This window comes from Ictidomys tridecemlineatus, chromosome 1 (genome assembly GCF_052094955.1).
Source record: "Ictidomys tridecemlineatus isolate mIctTri1 chromosome 1, mIctTri1.hap1, whole genome shotgun sequence".
In the NCBI taxonomy this organism is placed as follows: domain Eukaryota; kingdom Metazoa; phylum Chordata; class Mammalia; order Rodentia; family Sciuridae; genus Ictidomys; species Ictidomys tridecemlineatus.
The window spans coordinates 160,283,147-160,308,512 of record NC_135477.1 but is presented as its reverse complement, the minus strand read 5'-3'; the positions used below and the strand labels follow the sequence as shown (position 1 = coordinate 160,308,512).

The 25,366-nt window shown below is 46.3% G+C and overlaps 1 protein-coding gene across 4 annotated transcripts in view; it reads left to right on the top strand.

Annotated features, from left to right (window-relative positions):
* Window positions 1-25,366, top strand: part of LOC144377970 (uncharacterized) — a 124,810-nt gene that overhangs the window by 15,939 nt on the left and 83,505 nt on the right. The window contains exons 3-4 of one of the 4 annotated variants that reach the window (XR_013439350.1): window positions 22,434-22,725; window positions 23,381-23,942. The exons of 2 other annotated variants lie outside the window; for them this stretch is intronic. Coding sequence is in view for 1 of the 2 variants with exons in the window: in XM_078051032.1 (XP_077907158.1) it covers window positions 14,443-14,481 (39 nt within the window). In the remaining variant the exon portion in view is untranslated. Of the gene's footprint in view, window positions 1-14,442; window positions 14,664-22,433; window positions 22,726-23,380; window positions 23,943-25,366 lie in introns of those variants that run through there. One more of the 4 variants, XM_078051032.1, reaches the window with a different exon arrangement.

The window sequence follows — 25,366 nt, the reverse complement described above, 5'->3', positions numbered from 1 at the left end:
ACTTTAATTTCCATTTTACACCTGAGAAAAGTAGTGCTTTCTTTTCACATAATTCTCCAAGGTCACACAGCTGGTGGCAGTTGGATCTGCCACACCCTGGAGTCCACACACTAGCTGGCCTGCATTATCTGCAGCCACAGGTTGGCTTGCGTGTGACTGTGGCTCCACCCAGCCCTGACCTAGTGTGACCCATGAGTCTATACATGGCTTCATTTGCTTGTCAGTGTCATTCCCTGGACTGAACAGTTATGGGGTGAAAGGGGACTCTGAGTAAGTCACTTCCCAGCTTAGCTGAGGCTGGGGAAAAGCAGAGGCAGGAACTTGGCCAGGCCCTCATGATCTGCACAGCAACAACCTAAACAAGTTCCAAGAGCTGCCAAGACTGCCCGGGAGCTTCAGAGATAGGGAGCCCCCCACACACGTACAAGTCTCTCCTCTGAAGTGGGAGCTGCAGGGCTGATGGAATCTGGGCGAGGTGACAGTACAGCTGCAGTCAGGGCACAAGTTGCCTCCCATTACTGCCCTGATTCCCCAGCGCAGGCAGGAGAGCTTGGGGGGGTTGGTTTGTACTGAAATCTTCCAATCATTCCTTTGTTGTTTCTTCAGAGTGTTCAGCAAGTAGTTCAGCACTGATTCTCATGCTTACAGCAAGAACTAAAGGGCCCACATCCCTGCCCTCATGGGGACTTGCATTTCAGTGGGAGCAGTAAAGCAGGGAAAGAGAACAGGGAAAGGAGGAGCTGGGTGGGCTGTTCTCGGAAGGAGTATTTGAGCAGAAACCTGGTGAAGTAGGGAGCTGAGGATCTGCATATCCAGCTGCCCCAGAGGTACAAGGAGGTTCACAGTGCTGAGAAGGGGTTGTCTGGGGAGCAGAAGAGGCCTGTGGTCAGGAAGTGAGGAGGGGTGTGGGAGGGGCTGTGTGACAAAGGGTGGGGCCACATTGCCTTGCAGCTACTGCTCTAGGAAGGTAGGATTTTTTCTTTGCTGACCTTGAGGGGGCTTCAGGTGTGCTCCTGGCTGGCCACAAAAGCTACAGCCCTCCCAGAGAGCCTTTTGATGTCCCCCTTTTGATGGTCCTTTTCTAGCTACTATAACCATCAGGAGTTCTGTTTTCCACAGCTATGAACCCTGTTAAGAGGAGGCTCTGAGGGGAGGAGGGAGGATTACCACATTTGGAACCCAATATTACCCAATTTTGTCATAAAATCAAATGTCTTTAAGGCCAGAAAAGATATCCTTGGATATTCTATTAAAAGGCTTAAATTTGGAGACTGGAGTTGTGGCTCAGCAGTAGAGCGCCCACCTACTGCGTGTGTGACACTGGGTTCCAACCTCAGTACCACACATGAATAAATAAAAAATAAAAGTATTGTGTCTGCCTACAACTAAATTTTTTTTAAAAGGCTTAAATTTGGTTGGAGAGGCTCCACCTTGACAACAGAGGGGGACTTCTATCATCACTGTCCCCTCCCCTAGGAGCCAGAAGGCTGGGGCTCTGTCTCCTCCTGCCCTATAGCTGAAGACCTAAGCTGATCACCCCTTGCTTGACCTCTCTGGTCTTACCCCTATAATTTGGCTAATTGTATTATTCTTGTCCGAAGGGAGGGAGAGGAAGAAAATGGCTTCCTGAGGGTCTTTCCCATCTTGGAGATCTCTGATTCTGTGAATACTGCAAAGCTCCTTGAGTTTTGTCCAGGGGATTATGATTTATATTTGTTTTACGTAAACCCTTTCCTCCCCCCTTTTTTTCCCTTTGCTTCCAAAATGTTTTTACATCTGTTCTTGATCTTTTGAAAATGGCTCTGTATGTTTGTAGTCAAGACCATAGAAAAACACAATTCTGACAGCCAAATCCACCTTTGCTAACTGTGACCTTGCGCGTGCGTGTCCCCTAACAACCTTTTCCATGGTTTCCTCATCTGAAAATGGGAACTGCAAAGGGTGCCGTGAGGATAGGTTCGATGCTGCTTTCGTGGCCCCCCGTAAAACCTCTTGGAGTGTCAGCCTGGATACTGGTGATGTACTGATGATTCCCACTCACCCCCCAGGGGCGGGGGAGAGGGCAGGAGGGCGAGGATGGGGGGTGGGGGTGGGGGTGGGGAGCCTCCACCACAGAGGTTAAGTGACTTGGCTAGCATTATGTGGGAGTCAGAGGCAAAGCTGGAGATAGGAGCCAGGGCTTATGGAGTCCCAGGCCAGTGTTCTCTCCCTAGGATGCTGGATTCAATTTGGTTTCTAGGAAAAAATGTTAGTATCGATAGTTGTGTATCCAACGCTTTAGTAGCTGGTTCTAGCTTTTGTAGAGGATGGGGAGACAGGTTTCCTCAGCACACAGGAACCTCAGTCTTCATCATGGAAAGCCTCTCTGGAAGGGGTACTCACAGGAACAGAGGACAGAACACGCTCCCCTTTTGTTCTCCACAAGCAGGCGCCCAGGGTGCTCCCAATACCCTTCTCCCCTATGCCTGCCGGCTGTGGGCCAGATCCTGTAGGTCTCCCTGGGCATCGGAGACCTCCTGGAGCCTGGAGTAGGGAACAAGCAGATGGGCAGGCCCTCCCTCCTATGCCAGAACTCTGGGGCTCAGGCCAGGGAACTGGGTGTGGGGAGAGGCATGGACTCTTTACTAAAGAGTTGTTCCCATGGGGCTGTTTGGAACCTACTTTTGCACTGTGGGGCAGGGGCAGGGGCATCAAACATCTTTCCAGTTGTCCTGGTCACCCTGTTGCCTGAGAACTATTCTCACTGGTCTTAGATATATCTGAGTGGTAGCCCTTGCTCCTGACAAAGTAGATTTAAGGACTACCCAGGTTTGTTTTCCCAGGGAACAACAGCACTTTGCACTTTGCTCAGACAGGGTAGCCCAGGGGAGAAGCCCACACACAGTGAAGCCTGGGGTTGAAACTCAGTTCTGTCCTGGTGCATGTGGGTGGGTGAGCTTGAGGGTGTGCTTAGGAAATTAGCCTCTCCAACTCTGTTTCCACATCTGTGAAATGGGAGTAAGAATATCTACCTCACAGATATGTGCTATGGATATATGGACTGCACAGCATGTGCCTATGTGGCAAGCTATTTTTATCCTCATTATTAGGCATATCGGTGGGCTCTTGCAGTCTGTGGGTAGAAACAGCTTGTATATGTGGCCCAGCCTCTTGCAGACTGGGCACTTGCTATGACTCAGTATTCTAGAGTGACTGAACCCAATATCTCAAACTGCTCTTCACTACATTGTTATTTGCTGTGATATTCTGTTACCCAGGGAGGATAATTAAGTTTGCAGAAGTGTAATGCCATATCGTTGGTTTCTCTGCATCTTCTGTTTTTAGTTCAGCATCCTTGAAAGAAAAAAAAATAGTCCCATAGCTAAAAATACATTGAAGGTTTACTATGCTAAGGGTTTCATGTAGATTGTCCCCTTTAATTCACATAACATTCAGGTAATGAAACAGAGAGAGAAGATTCAATAATGCCTAAGACGACACTGTGATCATGCAGCCAACCTGAGCTTCACATGTCCTGTTCCAGAGCCCACACTGGTCTCTGTACTTCCCCCGCTGAACATTGCAATGACTGAGTTAATGAGTCGGTGACTTGGGAGATCATCTAGGTAGCCTGGTCTATCCTTACCCTCCAAGGCCCTTTCTGAGTGAGCTGTGCATCTCAAAGGGGGAAAACTATTCTGCTTTAGAAGCATTCTGGCTCTTTCTCTTCAGGGTCTTCAGGGACAGGTTCTTCTTGAGCCCCTTTTCAGTGTCTCCTTGAGGCTAGCTGTTCATCCTCAAGAGTTAGGAGATCCATTCTGAGAGTGCGCCCAGTTCTCTGGTGGAAACCAGGAGACACAGAGAGAGGGGGTGACGTTCCACCAGCATGTGGGTGGCAGGATCTGCTGCCCCTCTGACTGTGGTGTGTGACATCCAGTATGAGTGTAGCCAGGCGTGTTCCCTGCCTGCCCTCCAGCTGTTATGGAGGCTACATGCAACTGGTTTCTTCCTCAAAAGTCTGCTCCTGTCCGACTCTGGGAGCAGGGGAAGTGGTTTGTGGGTCAGTGGGATTGTTGCAGGAATCAGGCTAGAAGCAGCAAGTGGAGAGTAGGAGAACTCACACTTTATTTTACACTGGTGGGCCCAGAGGAGATCAGACTCCAAATTCTGAGTACCCATCTCCAGTTTTTCACTACATTTATAGGCTATCTGCTACCATAAAATTTTTATTCTACACACTCTATGGTCATGCATGGGGATTCTAGCAGGAAGCATGTTTATTAAAGTAAAGTGTGATAAGGGGAAGAACTGGCTCCTTTTTTTTTTTTTTTTTATAAATAACTGGCTATTTTTTATTTTATTTTTAAAGAGAGAGTGAGAGAGGAGAGAGAGAGAGAGAGAGAGAATTCTTAATATTTATTTTTTAGTTCTCGGTGGACACAACATCTTTGTTGGTATGTGGTGCTTAGGATCGAACCTGGGCCGCACGCATACCAGGCGAGCACGCTACCGCTTGAGCCACATCCCCAGCCCAGAACTGGCTCCTTTTACAAGGCCTTGGATAGATGTCTGGGCTTGGGCCCAAAGCCTCCACAGAGACGTTTACATTTCAAAAGGGAGTAGTTAGATTTCTAGGGATAGTTATTTACAATCCAAAAGGTAGGAGTCAATAGTGTTAATCAGGTTTCCTGAAGAGGGGTTGATTAGAAAGGGGAAGGGAACTCTCCCTTTCTCAGGCACTACTTCTCATGGCAGTGTTCTTAGAGTTGATTCGACTTCCAGGCCTGGGTTTGTCTTCCATTATAGGATCACTCCATGACCTGTGTGACTGGCTTGGCTGGCAGTCCCTATGGTGACAGGAGAGGTGGATCTGCTTATCTAGGGACCTCGGAGCCTAAGAACCAACATGCCTCAGGACAATAAGCATTTATTATGCTTATGGGCCATTAGACAATAAGCATTTATTGAGTACCTACTGTATGCCTAGAGAGACCACATGAGAGACTCCAGCATGTGAGTTGGGCAGGCAACCAGTGGCCACCAGGGAGCCCCAGTGTGCTCAAGAAAATCTGCAGCTGGCGGTGAGGCCAGGTTGGCTGTGCTGCTGTTTATCCCAGCAGCTCCATGACAACCAGGAGATAAATACCTGAGATCAAGCAAAGCCTGGAACAAGATTAGGTGTCTGGGTAGGGTGGGACCTGTACTGATTTGGAGACCCTTGACTGACCTGTGTTTTCTGGTTGGTTATTTAGTGTGCTTAATCCATTTGCCCACCCTACTGCAGAAGGTACTCAAAGTGGCTCCATTTAGCAGGTGTCTTAGAGAGAAGAGAGTGTCCTGAGCTTTCTCTGAGTGGAATGTTGAGGTTTATTCAACCCCTGGAGGGTCATTTATGAGCCATCAGCTGAGCTCGGCGGGCCCCCAGAGCTGGCTGCCCGTGAAAACACAACCTTTACTGCCAAAGCTGGTTTACAGCATTTCTGTGCTCACCTCCTGGTCTTTTTGCAACAAGTGGCCCCAACACCTTCCTGCCTTGAAGCAAATCATGTGACTTAAAAGAAACAAACCTGACCTCAATTATCAGGTGCAAACATCAGACACTGGGAGTAACCTGGAGGCCAATGTCTCTGGCAGGTTCTTTCGTCCTCCAGCATAACTATTAAGAGGACCCAGGCTCGGGTGTGATAAAGGCTGTCACTCACAGTTTATGATTTCCAGTAAACCAGAGGGCTTCAAGGAAGTGCCAGGGGCAAGTGAAAAAATCCAGACCTAGCCCTCTGCTGGCAGAGCAAATTCTGCAGGGGTGAGAAGGGCAGGAGCAAGGCCACAGCTCCTGAAGCCAGAGCCACCCCGTCTGCCCAGCTGCAGGAGGTGGGGCCAGTTCCTGCTCCCAGCCAGGCAGCTATGGGCACTGGCAGGGTGGGGAGATGGGAAAAGGAAGAGGTCCTCTGTGTAGTGGCCACTGTGCTGGCCTTCTGCTGGCTTCCAAGCCCGCTTGGAACTCATTCCTCTGTCCTCTGGGCAATGGGTAGTTTGAGCTGCTCTCGCAGAAAACTGGAGGAGAGTTCCCAGTGTCTGTGGCCTGCAGAAGGACTGGGTTTCCTCTGCATCTGTCCTGAATGGGGAAGTACAGGCCACGAGGAGGCTGCAAGCAGGCAGCATTATCCCACCTTGGACTGGGAAGGGAACCTAGGTCCCCCTCCCACCCTTCACCACTATGAGGGACACAGCTCTCTAGGCACTTCTGCGTTTTTCTGGAGTACCTAATCTGGCAGCAAAGATGGAAGACATACACCAAATTAAATCAATGAGAGAAGTATGGACTCATTTAAGAAATATTTAATGACCACTACATGCCTCTCATTGTGTTAGATACCGGGCATGCAAGAGTGAGCAGACAAGCTCTTTGTTCAGATGGAACTACAGCCTAGCAAGCTAAAACATGCTGGTGTGCGATCAAGTGACTGAGTGACTGCTTTGCACTGGGTGGCAATTAAGGGGATACTTGATAGAGAAGAGTGAAGAGCAGGGAAACCGTCATAAGGTCCAGTCACCCGTCCTGCCTGCTGTAGGGGTGGGAAAGCCAAGGTGACAGGAAGAGATGAAGAAGGTTTTCAGACTTGTGGCTTAGTTAAGTTGGTGCTTTGGGGTATGTGGCAATTCTTTTCCTGTTTTCTGAATTATGGCCCAAACATTCATTCAGTAAACCTTTGCCGGGTACTTAGTGTGCCAGGCACTCTGCTGGATGGTGGTGAAACCAAAGTGAAAATGTCAAGTCCCCTCTCAAAAGTGGCCAGTGTGCTGGGAGAGTTAGCCAGAAACCAAGGCAGTGTGGTGAGTGCCATAGGAGAATCACAGAGCCGGGTGCAGTGGCGCATGCCTGTAATCCCAGCAGCTCGGGAGGCTAACACAGGAGGATCGCAAGTTCAAAGCCAGCCTCAGCAAAAAACGAGGTGCTGAGCAACTCAGTGAGACCCTGTCTCTGAATAAAAAATAAAATAGGGCTGGGGATGTGGCTTAGTGGTCAAGTGCCCCCAAGTTCAATCCCTGGTACCAAAAAAAAAAAAAAAAAGAAGAAAAAAGGGGGAGAGAATCACAGGGGCTAACAGGAGCATGTAGGCAGGCTTCCCACTTTGATACTGAACAAAGGAGATGCTGTCCAGCAAGGCTCCCCAGAGGAGATGACACCTGAGACATTCTGAAGGATAGAGTGAGGTTAGTCAGAAGAAGGCAGGGGGCATATTCCTCTCTCTGGCATAGAGAGGGCTCTGTGAAAGGCTCGGAGGGCAGGGTAAACAAATGTGAGAAAGATGCTGGAAGGTCTTGGAGATGGACAGTTCTGGGACCAGTTGAGGAAGACTTTGCTCTGGAGCCTGGATGAGACAGCCAAGAGTAGCTTGTGGTGTTAAGACAGGTTACTGAGGGGCAAGTCAATAGAGGTAAAGGCTTGAGGACAGGACACGTTGAGTTTATGAGCCACTGCTCAGAGCCACTCTCCAGACCCTGCTTCTCTCCAGGGGACCATCTCACGGAAGGGCCAGTTCACTCTAAGCAGCCATTTCCCAAATCAGAATAGAAGATAGGCCTCAACTAGGCACCCAGGTGGGAGCATGCAAGTAAACATCCAGGTTTGACTCCCTGGGGACAGAGATGCTGAGTTTAAAACCTATTAATCTAGAAATAAACCCAGGCTTTACATTTAGGGTATGAAGACCTTCTTTGCAAAATCCCTTTCTGGCCAGTCTCCCTGGGCTACCCGATTGTAAAGGAGATGTTATCATCTCCCAGTAAGTGCCTAATTTGTTTGTAAAGTAAGATAATCGTGTGTGTTTGTTCTGGCCTGCTAGGGAAGACAGAAATTTCTCCCATCTTCCTCTCTAACCTACTCTAACCGAGTTCGTCCATCTGTAACCTACTACCCTTCTTTTGTTCCTCCCTCTCATCCCCAGTCCCCAGAGTACATGGCTATCCACTTTACACATGTATTACTCCTTATAAACATTCCAGTATGGTTAACAACACCTAGCTGCTTTAAGTCACCTCAACCATGTATGTGATCTGTTGAAAACCAGGAAGTAAGAGTAAGCAAAAAAGGCAGAGAGTCCAAAGTCCAAAATAAATGAACATGCATTAAGGACTTGTGGACCTACTACATTCTCAGCACTATGCTAAGCTCATCACATTCTCTAATTTGCTTAATCTTCTATTTGCCTTTGAAGATCTACCCTTCCACCCTCTGTACCCACTCTGTGCTAGGAGCTGACCTGATGGGCCACATCACCCACTTCCCTTGCCTCTGGCTTCTGGCTGGGTTTAGCCAATGGGAAGCACCAGCAAGAGATCCAAGGACATAGGAAGATGAGGTCAAGTGTTGATTCACTTGGGTCCTCATCCAGTTGCTGTAGGCCAATTGCATCCTCTCCACTGGAGCTCAGAGCTCCTGCCAGATGTCCACTCCAACAGCTCCCTTCTCTGGGCCCTCTTACCTCTTCCTGTCCTTCACACCTAGCTCCACAGTGCTTCACTATCCCGTGTGAGTTGCCCTCAGCTCTTCCTGTATCTTTGTAAATAAAGTTTGAGTATGGCAGCTGTGTCCTGCAGGACCTTTCTATGCAATAGTTTTATGAGGTAAAGACTGTATAGGCCCTCCTTTAAGACAAGGAACCTCCCAGCATCTTGAGAAGCTGAGGCAGGAGGATCACAAGTTCAAAGCCAGCTTCAGCAACTTAGTGAGGCCTAAACAATTTGGTGAGACCCTGTCTCTAAATATAATATTTAAAAGGGATGTGGCTTGGTGATTAAGTGGCCCTGGGTTCAATCCCTAGTACAAACACACACACACACACACACACACACACACACACACACACAAAACAAGGAACCTGAGGCTCAGAGAAGTCCAATAACATGTTCAAGGGTACACAGATGCTAAATAGGAGAGCTGAGTCTCAAATCTGGGTGTCCCTGATTCAAAAGTACATCCATGTTTCATCATCAGATCACATTGTTTCCCACAAACTGCAGACCACCTCCCTGGACTCCATGAAATATCCATTTATTCTGCCATTTTGTTTCCTATTCCACACCCATTTTTTTAAAAAAATGTTAGAATTAGAAGTGAGTGCCAAAGGTCAGCTTTCAGATTGAAAAATGAGAAGTGCCCGGTGGCAGTCTGAGATGGAGAAAGGGCACGATGTCTGTTAAACTAGAACCATGGACTTGAGAAACCTTGGGTGCCCACACTTACCATGCCCTCTGCTCTCAAGGATCCTTCTCTTTGCTTTCTGAAGGGCACAGCATTGACATCATGGTCTGTTAGGGTCAAAGTAAAGTCCTAAATTTTTCAAAAGAGGCAACTTGGGGTTGCCTAATACTGCCCTCCATTTCCCAACACTGGTCCTTATTTTAGTGACCAGTTTTCATACTTAACAATGATACCTCCCAATACAAGGTAGAGGTACTTTTTTTTAAAAAAAAGTTCCGAAACTGCTGATTCAGTTTCATGAGGGTACTACTTTTTTTTTTTTTTTTTTTAAGGAACTTTCAAAAACACCTAAAATTTAATTCTTGCCATAGTTTAGTTAAAGAATCCCTGGGTGGGGCTGGGGATGTGGCTCAAGCGGTAGCGGTAGCGCGCTCGCCTGGAGTGCGTGCGGCCCGGGTTCGATCCCCAGCACCACATACCAACAAAGATGTTGTGTCCGCCAAGAACTAAAAAATAAATATTAAAAATTCTCTCTCTCCTCTCTCACTCTCTCTTTAAAAAAAAAAAAAAAAAGAATCCCTGGGTGCAGAATTTTCTCTACTTCCCAGCATTTTTAGAATCTGATGTCACTTGGGGTTAGAGGGAGACCTAGGGACAATGGCCAGAAAGTTGTCCTTGGGCCTCTGAGCTGCCTGGTGAGCTGGGACGCATTTTAAACCCTGGAATTCTATTCATGAGCAACTGTGTCAAGGATGTTAAGAAGACAGTTACTTCCTGACCATCCTCCTGGCTTGTGCCACCAGCCCTTCAAGATCTCAGCTGGAGGAGACCATCTGCTTTACATAGATTTGGCCAACCCTTTAAAAATCTTTGCACTTGCTTTCTTTTGATAATTTTGTTCACATATATATTAGAGCCTGTTCATTGCTTTCCAGTGTCCGTTCCTTCCTTCTTTCCTAGTAACAAGCCAATTGTCAGCCAAGCCCTTTACAATAGTGGAAAAACGGTTTCCCCGGCAACTTTGCAGCTAGGTGTGGCCACATGACCAAGTTCTGGCCAATGAGATATAAGTGAAAAGTGTCACATGGGACTTGCATATGTTCCCTTAAAAGGCAGCAGTATATATATGAATTCTACTCACCTCCTCCACCCACACACTTTCTCCACCTACTTTCTTCAGTGAAGTGCGATAGCTAGCACTCTAACAACCACTGTGGACTGTGAGAATGAGAGGTGTGGATGGGCTGGAATTCAGGTCCCTGATTACCAACTTAGGGCTTTTTTTTTTTTTTTTTTTTTTTGGTACTGGGGATTGAACCCAGGGGCAGTTTACCACTGAGCTACATACCCAGCCCTTTTATTTGTTTGTTTTGAGACAGAATCTTACTAAGTTGCTGAGGCTGGGCTCAAACTTGGGATCCTTCTGCCTCAGCCTCCCAAGTCACTGTGATTGTCCTTTTCTTTTTAATGTGTGAGAGAAATAAATTCCATCTTGCTTAAGCCACTGTTGTTTTCTATTATTTTATAATTCAATCAGATTCTCACCAATACAAAATGTTTTGTTTCTATTTGGAACAATTTTTTTTATTACTGACCTGTGTTTACATCTAACAATATTTCCTCTCTGTTGATGTTGCTGTAAATATTCTCCCCAGTTTTCATTTATCTTGGATTTTCTGAGGGTTTTGTTTTTAAAGTAATGGTGATTATTATTTATTTATTAATGTGTTTACTTTTCATACTGGGGATCGAGCCCAAGGTGCTTACCCACTGAGCCACATCCCCGGCTCATTTTTATTTTGTATTTTGAGACAGGGTCTCACTAAGTAGCTGAGGCTGGCCTTGAACTTGCAATCCTCCTGCCTCAGCCTCCCAAATCACTAGATAGTTGCACCACTGCTTTGATGCTCATTTATGATGGAGATAAAATTTCCAGACTCTTAGAATGCTATTTGATCTTTTAATTTCAAGTTTTTATCTTACTGAGTCAGATCAGTATTCACCAATATTTTTCTAAAAATTGATATTACTGTTTACATTTAGCATTTTAGTCCATTGCTTGGTACAATTAGTGAGCGTCTAACCTTTGGTAGGTCACAAGTTTCTAGTCCCAACTATTCTTTCAAGCTAACAGGAGCCAGCATCCCCTCTTGTTTACCCTACCCACTGTGGCAAAGCCACTGTGAAGACCCTCAGCACACAGCCCGCCGCCTCCTGCCTTGCCTCTGTGGGTCATCTGCCCACTGCCTGAGATAGCAGATAGAACTTTGGGCTTCTTCTGGAACTTTGCCACCCTGCGTTCAGTGCTAGTACAGCTGGCCTCTCGTTTCTGTTTACCTTGATCAGGCCAGGGACAGCCTCCCAGCTATCCCAGGATCCTTCTGGTAGTCTCAAAAGGGCAATATGAAGAATTTGTATATTTCTTTCCAAGTAGATGTGAAACTTTTTAAATGAAAATTTTGTTTTCTGATAAGGAAAAGAAATGAACCCTGTTCATTGTTTCTAAAATGAGAAAATACAGAAAGCACCAAACCAAAGACAAATGAACCCCAGATACTCTTTTATTGTAACTGTCTAAAATCATGTGAAATAACTACCACCACCAAGAGGTAACCTCTGTAAACAGTTGATATAGCTCCCTCCAGACCCAGCTATACAAATGTAAACATATATATACAAATTATATATGTTTTTTAATAGCATACATTTGTCAGTATATATATATATATATATATGTATATTATATGTGTGTGTGCATGTGCTATATCATATAGTGCGTACACACACACACACACACACACACACACACACACACACACACATAGTTTGTTTATTTTGGAAAACTTGATATTCACCCATAAGGAAGATGATGAAATAATGGTACATCCATGCAGCAGAATATATACCATGCAATATTTGAAAAGACTACTGTGAGTTTCTATGTACTGCCTTAAAGAAAGATGTACACAATATATTGCTATCTATAAAAATCAAGTTGTTGAGGCTGTGTGCAGTGGCAAGCCTCACTACGTTGCTGAAGCTGGTTGCTGGGCTTTGGAGGCTGAGGCAAGAGGATTTCAAGTTCAATGCCAGCCTCAGCAACTTAAGAGGCCCAAAGCAACTCAGCAAGACCCTGTTTCTAAATAAAAATAAAAATACAAAGAGGGCTGGGGATGTGGCTCAGTGGTTAAGTGCCCCTGGGTTCAATGCCCAGGACCAAAACAAACAAAACAGAAACACACACACACACACACACACATACATGTACATATACATATACATATATATATATATATATATATACACATATACACACACACATACATACATACATACATACACACACATACATACTGAGGTCATAGCTCAGTAATTGAGTATATAACTCTGGCTGTACAAGGCCCTGGGTTTAAACCCCATCACCATAAAAATAAATAAATAATCAGAATAAGAAATAAAAGGAAAAATGGACATCAAAAACTTCACACACATAATTTTGTTTATGAAAATGGGATTGCACTACATGCTTTGTCCAGTAACTGACTTTTGTTTTGTTTTGTTTTGGTCCTGGGAATTGAACCCAGGGGCACTTAACCACTGAGCCACATCCCCAGCCCTTTTTGTATTTTTATTTAGAAACAAGGTCTTGCTGAGTTGCTTTGGGCCTCCTAAATTGCTGAGGCTGGCTTTGAACTTGAAACCCCCTGCCTCAGCCTCCCAAGCTGAGCAACCAGCCACAGCCTCCCAAGCCAAGCAACCAGCCTCAGCAATGTAGTTAGGTTTGCCACTCCACGAAGCCTCAACAGCTTGATTTTTACAGATAGCAATATATTGTGTACATCTTTCTCTAAGGCAATACATAGAAACCCACAGTAGTCTTTTTAAGTATTGCATGGTATATATATTCTGCTGCATGGATATACCATTATTTTATTATCTTCCTTATGGGTGAACATCAAGTTTTCCAAAATAAACAAATTATGTGTGTGTGTGCTCTATATTATACATATATTCATAAATATATGCTCTAAACAAAATATCTTCCTTGTTACACTTTTATGCATTTGTGCTAGTGTTTCTATAAAACAGATTTCTAAAGTTGGGATTGTTGAGTTCAGGGGGAAACATACATGGTAAGTTGTACATGCATCTAGCAGTTGCCCTTAGTCAAAACCTTGTACCAAGTAAATGCAAAGTCCTTTTAAATGGTTCTTTTGCTGCCGTGTGTGTGTGTGTGTGTGTGTGTGTGTGTGTGTGTGTGTGTGTGTTTGTACATGATCTAGGGCTTGAACCCAGAACCTTGCACATGTTTAGGCAAGTGCTCCAATACTGAGCCACATCCCCAAGACTTTCACTGCCCACTCTTTCCCCCACCTCTTTGTTCCTCACTCTGCTGCTTTATAATTACCTTTATAAAACTCAGATCTGATTGTGATTTGCTTTATTTGAAATACTTCAAAGGCTTCTCAGTGCCAAGTTTTTAACACTCATCCTAGCTCCTTCTCAGCCAGTTGGGACCATTTGGGAAGCAGAGAGCAAACAGAACTAGAACTACAGGAGGTTTCCTGGGGAGGCTGGTAACACCTATGAAAGATAAAGGCAGAGAAAAAGAGCAGCCTTCAGACAGCAGTCGCTGTCTAGCTCCTAGAAACAGAAAGGGAAGAAAGGAGAATCAGGTAGAAAGAACTTCAGACCGGGCTGCAGCTCTGAAAACATCTCAACAAGCCCAGTGGGGAGCTCTGGCCAAAGACTGCCCAGTGGAGGAGTCTACTGTGGGCAGAAACAAACTGGCCCAGGCCTCCTGCCATATTCTGCCATTGGCTTGGGAGCTGCCTAGGAGGCAATGTGGCCTTGACCTGAGTGATGTCGCAGCTTCTGAAGCTGCAGGTTGCTAGGCTCCTGTACTCCTTGTATCAGTTTCTCTGAATGGCAAGTGTCATCCGTTGGCTGCCATAAACTGCAGTCTGCCTTTTGGCCTTATCTCTTCTTTCCCTGCTCCCAGACTCCATGCCCTGGTGCCATTGGCTTGACTACATGCCATACACTGCATGACCAATTGTTCATGCCACCCCCTAACCCTGACCTTTGCACATTCAGTTATCTCTGCCTGGAATGCCACTCCTTTCCAACTATACAAAAAAAAAAAAAAAAGAGTTTTCTTCTTCTTTTCTCTCTTCCTGTACTGGGAATTGAACCTAGGGCTGCTCTACCACTGAGTTATACAATCTCAGTCCTTTTTATTCTTTATTGTGACACAGGTTCTCTCCAAGTTACCCAGGCTGGCCTTCAACTTGTGATCCTCCTGCCTCAGACTCCCAAGTTGCTGGGATTAGAGGTGTGCATGACTGTACCCTTCATAATGTTTTCAAGACCTTACTGAATTGCAACCTACTCTGGGTCACAGACCCCACCATACAGAATTAATCAGTCCTTGCTCCTGCTGTGCAGTTTATTGATTAATAAAGTTTGGAGTATCTGGTTCCTTTTTTTTTTCTCCTTCAGAGTTTTGTCCCCTCCAATCCCTTAACCTGGCACAGTGTAGGCACACAGTGAATGCTAACTGAGCTGTTTCCCTGCTATTCCCAAAGAACCTCAAGGTTACAGAACTCCAGCTGCTGGAATGGGTTGGTTGCCTTAATTGGTCAATAAATGTTTGTTGAATCACCTAGGATTGTAACCTTGGAAAGGGAGAGGGGGAAGGTGTTTCCTGTTGCTGGGGATCACCCAGTATGGAGCCAAGCCAGAGTTCTAAGACTAGAGAATATCTCCCTCTCTTTATATTTTCTTTCCTAAGTGGGAAAGACCCTAGAGGTGCTGATGGTGGGGTTTTTGTTGTTGTTGTTGCTGCTGCTGCTGCTGCTGCTGCTGCTTAAGTAATCATTCTATTGCCTTAGGTCAATAGGTGAGTACTTGAAGCCACATATTTATGAGTTGAGATTTTGCATTTGCCATGACTCCTTCTCTTTAGGGTATAAGAAGAGCCATTGTACCCACACTGATCTCCAGATCAGATGGGTAATCATTGTCTGAGTGAAGGTTAATGGCTGGGGGAAGTTGGAAGGGTGGCAATGATATTTCTCCTCTTGCTCTTTCCCGTGCCCACCAGATAAAGAATGTCCCTATGGGGAGCAGCCAAGAGTCTCCCGGGTGGGCACAGTGGGGAATGACAGCAAAACCTGGTGGGGATGAGCAGCTGTGGAGAGAACAGAGAGGCAGCACTGGCTCTGTGCCCCTGCCTTGCCACTCTCCTTTCAGTGTGCTAAGATGTCCCTTTGCCACTGTCCCTCAGTGGAAGGAGGCTACAGCAATGGGTGGCCATGACCTCCCTACCCCTTCACTGCTCCAAACTGTTCCCTCAGAGGGAACCCCAGGGTTTCTCCATCCAGGCATGAGGGCCCTGTGCCTCTGCCATCTCCCACAGGGAAAAAACATAGGGTGGAAACTTCTGGCCAAGGCCTTGGTTTTTGGAGTCAGCTGGGCAGTGGATAGGAATTCTAAGAGACCTTGTAGTCTAAAGAAGTTGTAGCCCAGGGCTTCTTATCTCTAGATCCATAAGCTCATTTTTGGAAGCTACAAATCCTCCCCCCAGGTGCTATTGAATCATGTATGTGGCAAGACATAGTTCTCATCAGATTCCTTGTCACCAAAAATGTCATGGGCCAAACCACTATGTTACTCCAAAGAATAACAGCTTTCTAATACAAAAGAGGATGTTTTCCTGTCAGAGCCAGGTTGTAGTTGGATTCCCCGTGCTAAATAATGGAGGCCCCAGGATGATTCTAGAAAGAAGCCCATATCCCCCCTTCATACCAAGATCATCCTCAGGAACTATGCGGTGCCTCTATAATTGGGGTTTGTGGTAATGGGGGCCTTGTGGATTCTTTTGCCATAGCCCCAGTGGTTGAACCTCCGAGAGTCAGACCAAGTAGGATGATGCCCATCTCCTGTGAGGACAACCCAGAGGCAGGGCAGACTCCTAAAGGTGTAGATGTGCAATATCAGTAAGAATTGGATATTGTTAGGCTGTTAGATGAATTCCAGCATTTATTATTTTTCAGCCATTCTAAAAACTTTTATTCGAGCCTGAGTTCTGGGCTCCATTTCAGGGAGACATGTCTCATGTTCCCAGAAACTGTCAGGAGCATCTGATACACAGTGGCGGACACCAAGGGAAAAGAAACCCAGAAAAAGAGAAAAGTGAATGAAAAGAGATTTCTCAAATTAGAGCAAAAACTGAAGTCAGTCGTGCAAGCACACAGCTATAATGTGACAACCTCTCTGATTTTTGACACCCCCTCTTTTTATTTTAAGTTCTGGCCACAATTATGAATAGGGAACCATATCTGCTGAGACTTCACAAGGGTTACATAAACAGTTTGGATGGTTACATCTTTTAAACAACAGTTTCTGAAAGCATTGAAAAAATCCCACTTATTTAACAGTCTGATGCCTTGAGCCAGCCCTGGAAGTTCCTGGGAGCCTTGCAGAATCACTTCCTCCTGACTGTGAGTGGGGCGGGGTGAGGGGGAGCTCTGGCTTCTAGAGAGTGCAGGGGAGGAAGCGCCCAGCTGTGAGTGTGGGAGGAAGGCATAGAGGGAGGGAGGAGGATGCCCCAGATTGCTCCTCAGATGGGCAGCTGTGTCTTGTCACCAGGAGAGAGCAGGGACCCAGGATGGAGCAGACATAGGTCTCCTGGGGGTTTGGCTCTTTGGGGAGGAAGCATGTGTCCGGGCAGGCTCTTTCCATTTGACAACCTAACATGATAATGGAAATAGTGTTGATGGGGAACGTTCCCTTCTGTCTTAGAGTCTTAGCAGCCTTGGTGGTCTGGAGGGTTTCTCAAACCTTGGAGCTGAGGTTCTGAGTAATGCTTTTGTGTCTTTTAGCATATCCTAGTCACCAACTCCTGTCCCCACTCAATTGGCCTTAGTCTTATTACTGGGGGAGTAGCTTAATGCTATCAGTTTTGTCATTTGAAATTTATTTTGGTTAAATGATCTCCTTCCCCAGATATCATTTTTGGAAATACAATTAACTAAAGATATATAACTCACTAGTGTAAATTAACTTTATCCAAATGATGTGCTTCGATTCAAAGAGAGCTTTGTCTAGTGGGTTTTAGCCTACTTGAGGTTACACAACCCCTCCAGGATCTAATGGAATAGATAGAACCTTTTCCCAGGAAAATTCACAAACTTACAGAATTGTGTGGACCATCTGGGAATTTCAGGAACCCCTTTGGTCCTACCCCAGAGTTCTAAGTTCCTGTGAGAGGGAAGGTAGGAAAGGTGGTAGTAAGGGCAGGGGACAGGGATGAGCAAGGACTCTGAGTGCCACCTCAGAGGTTTTGCCCAAGACCAATCGTGGAAAATATCATTAGTGAGTGTTCATTGCCAACTGTGGTCACTGCCTGTCCTAGAGAAAAGGTATCTTTCCGTCAGCAATGACACGGAGCCGGGGTGTTAGGACTTGTACACTGAACCTTCATGTACCAGCATGCAGCTGGGCGAGGAGATGCTGGAGCTGGCTTTCAGGTAGAAGAAGCAGGTAACAGCTTGTGTCCATCTGGCAGATTGGGGTCCTCTTGGCAAAGTGACAGGAGCCCCCAGGCCTGCTACCACCCCTTCCCCAGAAGAAGAGGTAGGGAGGGGCCTTGTCACTCTGGATGGCAAGCTCAGAGAACCTTGAGTTCAGGATCTTTTCGGGGGGGGGCGGGGGGAGTCAGTTTGATGATGATGTAGCTTTGATTCCTAGTGTATTGTTCTCTTTGAACTGGGGGAAACATGGGGAAAGTTTTTGGATCTGGTGCTGATGTAAAAGCATCATAGGGGATTTTGGAACTGATGGGGCAGAGTGAAACAAGCATACAAATCGTTTGTAGCTCAGCGCTTGCTATGCGACTCCCACTGTCAGTGTGGTGACTCAAGGAGGAGAGAATTTCCCCTTTGTTGAGCCAGCTGGACCAGTGTCAGCACTGCTCTCTTTGCAGGCTCTGGCACAGAGAAGCAGGGCCTGACTGTGGGGTGTTTGCAGGGATTGGGGGCCTGGGCCCAGTTTAACACCCATAAAAAGTATGGTCCATCTTTTGAGCCAGTTATCCAGGGTCTCCCTAATCTCGTGTGACATCCAATCACACGAGTGACACACACAATCACACGAGCCTGGTGTGACATCCGATCCAAACTGGGCATCTGCTCCTGTGTTTGCGGAACATGGCTCAGGCTTCGCCTGTCACACCAAGTAAACACACCCTGATAATCGCGTGCAGGCCTCCCACACTCACCATCAAGCTTTCTCCTTCACTTTGTGTTGTTTGATACTAATAATTTTCATCATTATTGCAGTATTCACTGGACTTATTGCTATTAAGTAAGATAAAGATTGCTTAAGCTGGATTTTAAAAAAAAAAGCACCAGCTATAAATGAAAAGACCTACAAATTGAACTTTTCATGAACTCAGTCTGAGGACTACATTTTGAGAACCACTGGCTTAAGCAAAATCCAGCTGGTCTAGGCAACTGGCCCTCACCCCAGGCACAGATGAGTGAAGTGCAGGATGGAGGAGGAATGGACAGGTACAGTAGGCCAGAGCCAGTAGGCCTTTGGCTGCTGTTCGAGGAATTTAAAGGTAATTCTATAGACGTAGGGCCATGGTGGATGAAGGTGGCATAAGGTCCTGGTCTCCAAGGTTTTCTTACTCTGGGATTTGGAGCATCCTTGGCCTGAAGCTTAAAGCTACACAGACAAGCAGGTGAAAAATTCACCCATGCAGCACACCTGCTTAGGCAACTCGGTTTATACCAACAGACAAACAAGAATCCCATCAAGGCGTATTTTTAATATGAAGCACTGGGATTATCTGTAGCCATCCATGCATGCAGTGAAGATGGAAAGTGGGATGGGAAAAAGTCACTTCAACCATTTAGGCAAAAGTGTCAGTTTTAGTCTCAATAAGGAGATAACTGGTCTGTGTTTTTCTTTCTTGTGGCCTGGGGAGCTCCCAGAGGAAAGGATATTACAACCCAAACTCCATTTCTTCCACTAGGGAATCACCTAGAACCAGGTAGTTTCCTCCAAATGGACTCTCTTAGACTAAGAAAGGGAGACTTAGCCACAGGCCAGCTGGGAAGGGAGCCACACACTGTGAGGGAAAGGGTCACTACCCTGCTCCAGGCCCATCCCAGTCAGGACACAGTAGACCAGTGGGACTTGCCCTTTCCCTGATGGCCCATGCATGCAAGTACATACCACCTGTCATCCTGTAAACTGACTTGCAGTTATACCACCAATAAGTTATACTTACTATCAGTTCTCTCTAACATAATCTAGGCGTGGTGTAGAGACAAAGATGAATCAGCCATGGACATGCCTTCCTGAAACAATTTCATTATTTTATTTATTTTTTAATTATAGGTGGACACATGTCTTTATTTTACTTTATGTGGTGCTAAGGATCGAACCCAGTGCCTCAGGCATGCTAGGTGAGTGCTCTACCTCTGAGCTATAACCCCAGCCCAACAATTCCATTTTCTTAGGGGGAAGGGAGACTGAAGTCATTCTTGGTCATTAAATCCCCCTACCTGACCTCTTGTTCCCTCCCTTCACATCCCTGGCTTAAGTCTAGCTACTGGTCCCTGATGCTGGGGACTCAGGGATCCTTTATTCAGCTTTTACCACAACAGGTTCCACGTGGGTCCTGGGCTCACAGAAATGACTAACTCAAGCCACTTGTGCCCTTGTCGGGAGCCCTGTTTGCCCCACAGCTGCAGCTAGGCCAATTCTGGAGCAAGTGCCCTGCAGCCACCTTACCTGGGCTGAGGGTCCCCAAGTCTCCTTGCTGACAGGACTCCACATTGGTAGATGGAGCCTGGCCTCCTGCCCCTTTCCATCAGCCTGTCCCAGCCCAGCTAAACCCAGGGTCCCTAGGCATCACAGCTGCTGCACACATAAAGCTCCACAGGAAGGTGGGCTGGGACTCACGTGAGTGGTACTTTGACGACTCACCAAAGACTACCTTCCATCTAGAGTTCAGCCAGCCTTTTTTGTAGGGACATTGAATTGGTCACTTATTCTTCACCCCCAAGTCCCTTTATAAGAGAATTACCTAGAACAGAGCACAGGCCCAGGAATCACAGGCTCAAGTCTTGTTCTGCCTATCCCTGCTGTGTGACTTGGGCAAGCCACCTCACCTTCCTAAAGCTGTTTCCTTGTTTGTGGAATGGAGATAATGACCTTGCTTACTTCATAGTGTTGTACAGAGGCACGCCTCTCGTCCTTCAGCTGCCCTGAAGCCTGCAGGTAGGGTGAGGAGGTTGGACATGCACAGTGGTGCATGCTATACCAGCTATGTTTGGGTGGGGACAGCAAATGGAATAGAAGAAAACTAATTCAGTCTAATAAGGAGGAACTGCAAAGCTTCCTCTCTGTGCCATGGGGCCTGGGACATGGCAGAAATAACCCTCCAGGGCTGTGGACTCTAGTTATTTCTTGAGCACTAGGCACCTGTATGTCTTACCCACATTTTGTTTAGTCTTCATAACAAGCCCATGAGATATGTTACCATCCCTATGTTGCAGATAAGCAAACACAGGCTCAGAAAGGACCACATGTTGCCCTGGTGTCATATTTATTGAACATTTACTATGTGCTAAGTGTTTCAGATCTAACAGCCAACAAGATAGACTCATGTCCCTCCCTCATCCCACAGGTGGCCCCGGCTAAGCTGGAATGAGTCAGAGCTGGACTCAAAGCCAGGTCTGGTGGCCTTCTAGGTTGGTGCTTTTCCCACCTCACACTCCAGAACACACGTCTCTCATGACACTTCCCTCATGGGGCCACAGACTGTGCCTGGCAGCCCCTTGGAGAATTTCAGGATTTGGGAATAATCCTGGGTTTGGGGACAGGCTGTTTCTGTAGAGCTTTCTGTTTGCCCAGCAATCCACAAGCAGCCCTGACCCAAAGCCACGTTGGTCCAGTGCCTGACCACTGGGATGTTTCTCCATGGAGGGAGGAGCTTTCCCAAGGGAATTCCCCCAAGGGGAGGGGAACCATCTTTGTCCTGGGGCCCCAGAGGGACACTGTTTCTGGCTGAGGTGGGAAATCCCCTTGGATTTCTCTGGGTTTATGGGAGGGACTATGGTTTTCCTGCAGCTTCAACCCATAAGGAAGAAAAGGGAAGACCAATGTGTGTCAGAGAGTTAAATGAGTCTGGATGGAAGTGGCCCCCTGTGTTTGGGGCTCAGCTTCTGCCCTTCCTTCCCTTCAGCCTTGGGCTCCCTTGAGACCTGTATTTATTGAACATTTACTACGTGCTAAGTGTTGCAGATCTAACAGTCAACAAATCAGATCCATGTCCCTTGCAGTGGGCTTATTTTCCTTGAGTGGTCACTTGTCTTGGGTGAACTGGAATTGTCAGAGCAAGGACTCAAAGCCAACAAGTCGGGGGGCCTCCAGGGCTTGTGCTTTCCCCACTGCATCCTCCAGAACTCCCTTTCCCTCAGGACATGCCACTCGTGGCAGGCGGAGACTGACTCTGGAAACCCCTTGGAAAATATCACTGGAAAGAGATGTTTTCTTTTTATTTTTTTTAAAGAACATACAACACCAGACAATCTTTATATATATGACTTTATTTATTTATTTATTTATTTATTTAATTTTATTTTATGCGGTACTGAGGCTTGAACCCAGTGCCTCACATGTGTGAGGCAGGCGCTCTGCCACTAAGCCACAACCCGGAGGAAATAATCTGTTTCACAACCTCCACCACTACCACCCCCCAAGAAAAAGGGTACAAGATTATTGGAGCATTTACTCATAGTAGCAATCACCAGAAACAATGTATATGTAATGAAATACTGTGCAATCATTAAAAATCATCTTGAAGAAGAAAATTAATAACTTGAGAAGAGTGCTTTATAACAGATGCATTCAAAAATTCAGATTACAAAACATAAAATACCTTTTTTTAAAGAAATTTATAGGGCTGGGATTGTGGCTCAGTGGTAGAGCGCTCGCCTCACATGTGTGAGACACTGGGTTCAATCCTCAGCACTGCATGGAAATAAAATAAAGATATTCTTTCCACCTATAATTAAAAATATATATGTTAAAAAAAGAAATTTATATATGCATAGAAAAATGTCTGGAAGGGTACATACCAAGTGCAACTTATAGTTAGCCGTCTCCAAGTAGTAGAATTATGTGACTCTGAGGGTTTTGCTTGGTTTTTTCCTTCTTCTGTTTTCAGTAGTTTCCTGGTCTTCAGTGGAAATGCGTGTCTTGTGTAATCGTGGAGAAACAGTCCCACAATGTGAACCAGAGAGAGAAGGGAGAAAGAATATTTCCTTTTGGCTCTGAACCTAAGGCCACTCTGGGCCCTGGCCTTGTCCCAAGAACGTAAATACTGTACATGCCACAGGGGAGGCCTGAGAGCAGTGGAGTAGGGCCCAGCTCGAGAATCAGCTGGGCATCATTGTCCAGGCTGTGTCATAAATGTCATTCCCCCAGAGAGTCTGCCTGACCACACAGTCTGACTGAAGGTGGGTTATCTGCATTTATTTTCTATCTTTCACTCCATTTTCGTGTCTTCAGAGTGCTTGTTGGTATTTGAAATGACCTGTCTGCTCATTTGCTACTTGGTGATCATTTACCTCCTACATCAGAAGACAAACTTCCTGAGGGGAGGCCCCTGCCTGTCTTGCTCACTCTGACTTCCTATTAGGGAAGGGGCTAAGGCTAGATCTTAATTTGTAAGAAACAGAATTTGCTGAGCAGCCCCAAGCTGTGGCCATTTATCCCAGAGCTACACATGAGAAAATGGGAATTACTTCATGGGAATCTGGGAGGGGGGGGATATCTGACTGGAGGAGCCAGAAATGGTGACACCTGGCACCCAGGGGTCCTAGCCCAGCATTGTAATGGCACTTCCCACTTAAGGGTATCACGGATGAACCAGCTTTGTGCTCTGCATTTCACACTTGAGGAAAGTAAAGGGAGAACGGTTTATCCTATGATCCCTGGTTCCTTACTGCGGCTGCCATCCACCCCAGTCCCCCAGTTCAGGACTTCAGTTTCTCTTTTGAACTCACTCCTCCATTGCTCATCCCACCCATTGCACTGAATCTTTCATGACCAGGATCTTGGTAACTCCAGGACGCTAAATCCAGTTGTTAATTCTTTGTCCTTGTATTGCAGGACTTTGCTCAGTGGATTGCTCCATCCTCCTTGGAATCCCTTCTCCTAATGTTCTTGCCACTACTTCTCCAACTGAGTTGCTGAGCTGTTGAGTGGCATGCCGTCCTTGGATGGCTTCTCCACTGACTTCCATTCTACATCATGGTCATCTTGACTTTGAAGAGCTACATGCTGAACACTCTCAAATATTCATTTCCAGACTCTCCCCTGGATATCTCCAGCCAAGTGTCCAAAAGACATCTCACACGAAACATGTCTGTGTTAGCTTTTCATCACTGTGACCAGAATACCTGACAAGAACAACTTAGAGGAGGAAAGCTATTTGGGGGCTCACAGTTTCTGAGGATTCAGTCTATGGTCAGCTGGCTCCATTCTGTGAACCTGAGGTGAGGCAGAACATCATGGTAGAAGCGGGTGGTAGAGAACTGCTCAATTCATGGCAGCCAGAAAGAAAACCTTCTAAGAGGCTGAGCCCTTGCCTAGCATGTGTGAGACACTGACTGGATTCGATTCTTAGCATCACACAATTAATAAAAAAAATAAAGAAACTTCTTGTAGGGAACACTCCTGATGACCTGCTTCCTCTAACAAGGTCCCTCCTTCCCAGTAATCAATTCAGCTGTTGATCTATTTGAAGGATCAATCAACCGATAAGATTAGAGCCCTCACTGATCCAGTCACTGCCTAAATGCCCCACTTTGAACCTTGCTGCATTGGGGACCATACTGTCAACACCTGAGCTTTTGGGGGACATTTTCAGATTCAAATATAACAATGTAGAACTCTGAGTTCTTTAGCTATCTCCCTATAACATCCCCACCCTGTAGGTATCTACAGTTCAGAAAACAGCAGTTCCAGCCTCCCACTTGTCAGGCCAAAATCTTTGGAGTCCTCCTTCACTCTTCTTCTTTTTTTTTTTTAATCTCACTTCCAGTCCATCAGCAAATCCCACTGGCTTCACTTTCTAGAATCTGCCCACATCTCACACCTGCATGCTGCCTGTCTGGTCTAGGCCATGCTTGTTGCTTCCTAGGATTTCTATGATCTCCCCTTAACTGGTTCCATCCTTCTCCCAAGTTCATTCTCAACACTGCATCCAGAGTGATCCTCTTAAAACATGAGTCACATTGTGTCACTTGTCTTATAAAACCCTCTAGTGACTCCAGGAGTCAAAGCCCAGGCCTCTCTTTCCTACCTGGACCCTCTCTTTCCTCCCCTTTCCCTTCCCCTCATCCTCTCTGCCCTGGCCACTCCCCCTCCTCACTGGCCTCTAAGGTGCCAGGCAGGCTCTCTCCTCCAGGCCTTTGTACTTGCTGTTCCCTCCCCCTGGAAGCCTGCTTCCCCACGAATTCTCAAGGTCCATATTCTCACTTCTTCTAGATCTTTGCTCACAATTTACCTTCTCAGATGTCCAGCCTTTCCTGGACACAGTCCTTAGAGTTTTGGCACTCTTTCCAGACACTCCTTGCCAGCCAGCCCCTCTCTCAAGCTGTATTCTTTTCTCGGTAGCACTTACCACCACTGGTTATCAAATATTTAATGTATTTATTTTTTTGGTTGTTCATCCTCCAATAGATCACAAGGCCCATGAGAGCAAGTGGTTTTTTTTCTGTTTTAGCCACTGCTGTATCTCCAGAGCCCTTGGACAATGCCTGGCATTTAGTAGGTACTCAAATAAATATCTGATGAGTAGCTTTATTCATGAAGATGAATGAAGGGACCACTTAGTGTTTACACAAGGCTTTGAGACAGCGTAGAAAGAACCCTGAGGTTTCTGCCAGCTCTGGATGATTAACAAGCTGGGTGAGAAGGAAACCCTCCCAGAGGAGGATGCCCCTGGGTGGAAGCCACATGCTGGTCTCTCTTGGCCAGCACGCAGCCAGCTCACACCTCGTAGCTTTTGAAGAACTTGTCACAGCCAAGCTTTGCATCCCTCAGCTTCCACCCAGGCTTGCTTGGGTCAGAGGTCTACCCTGAGTGCTCTGT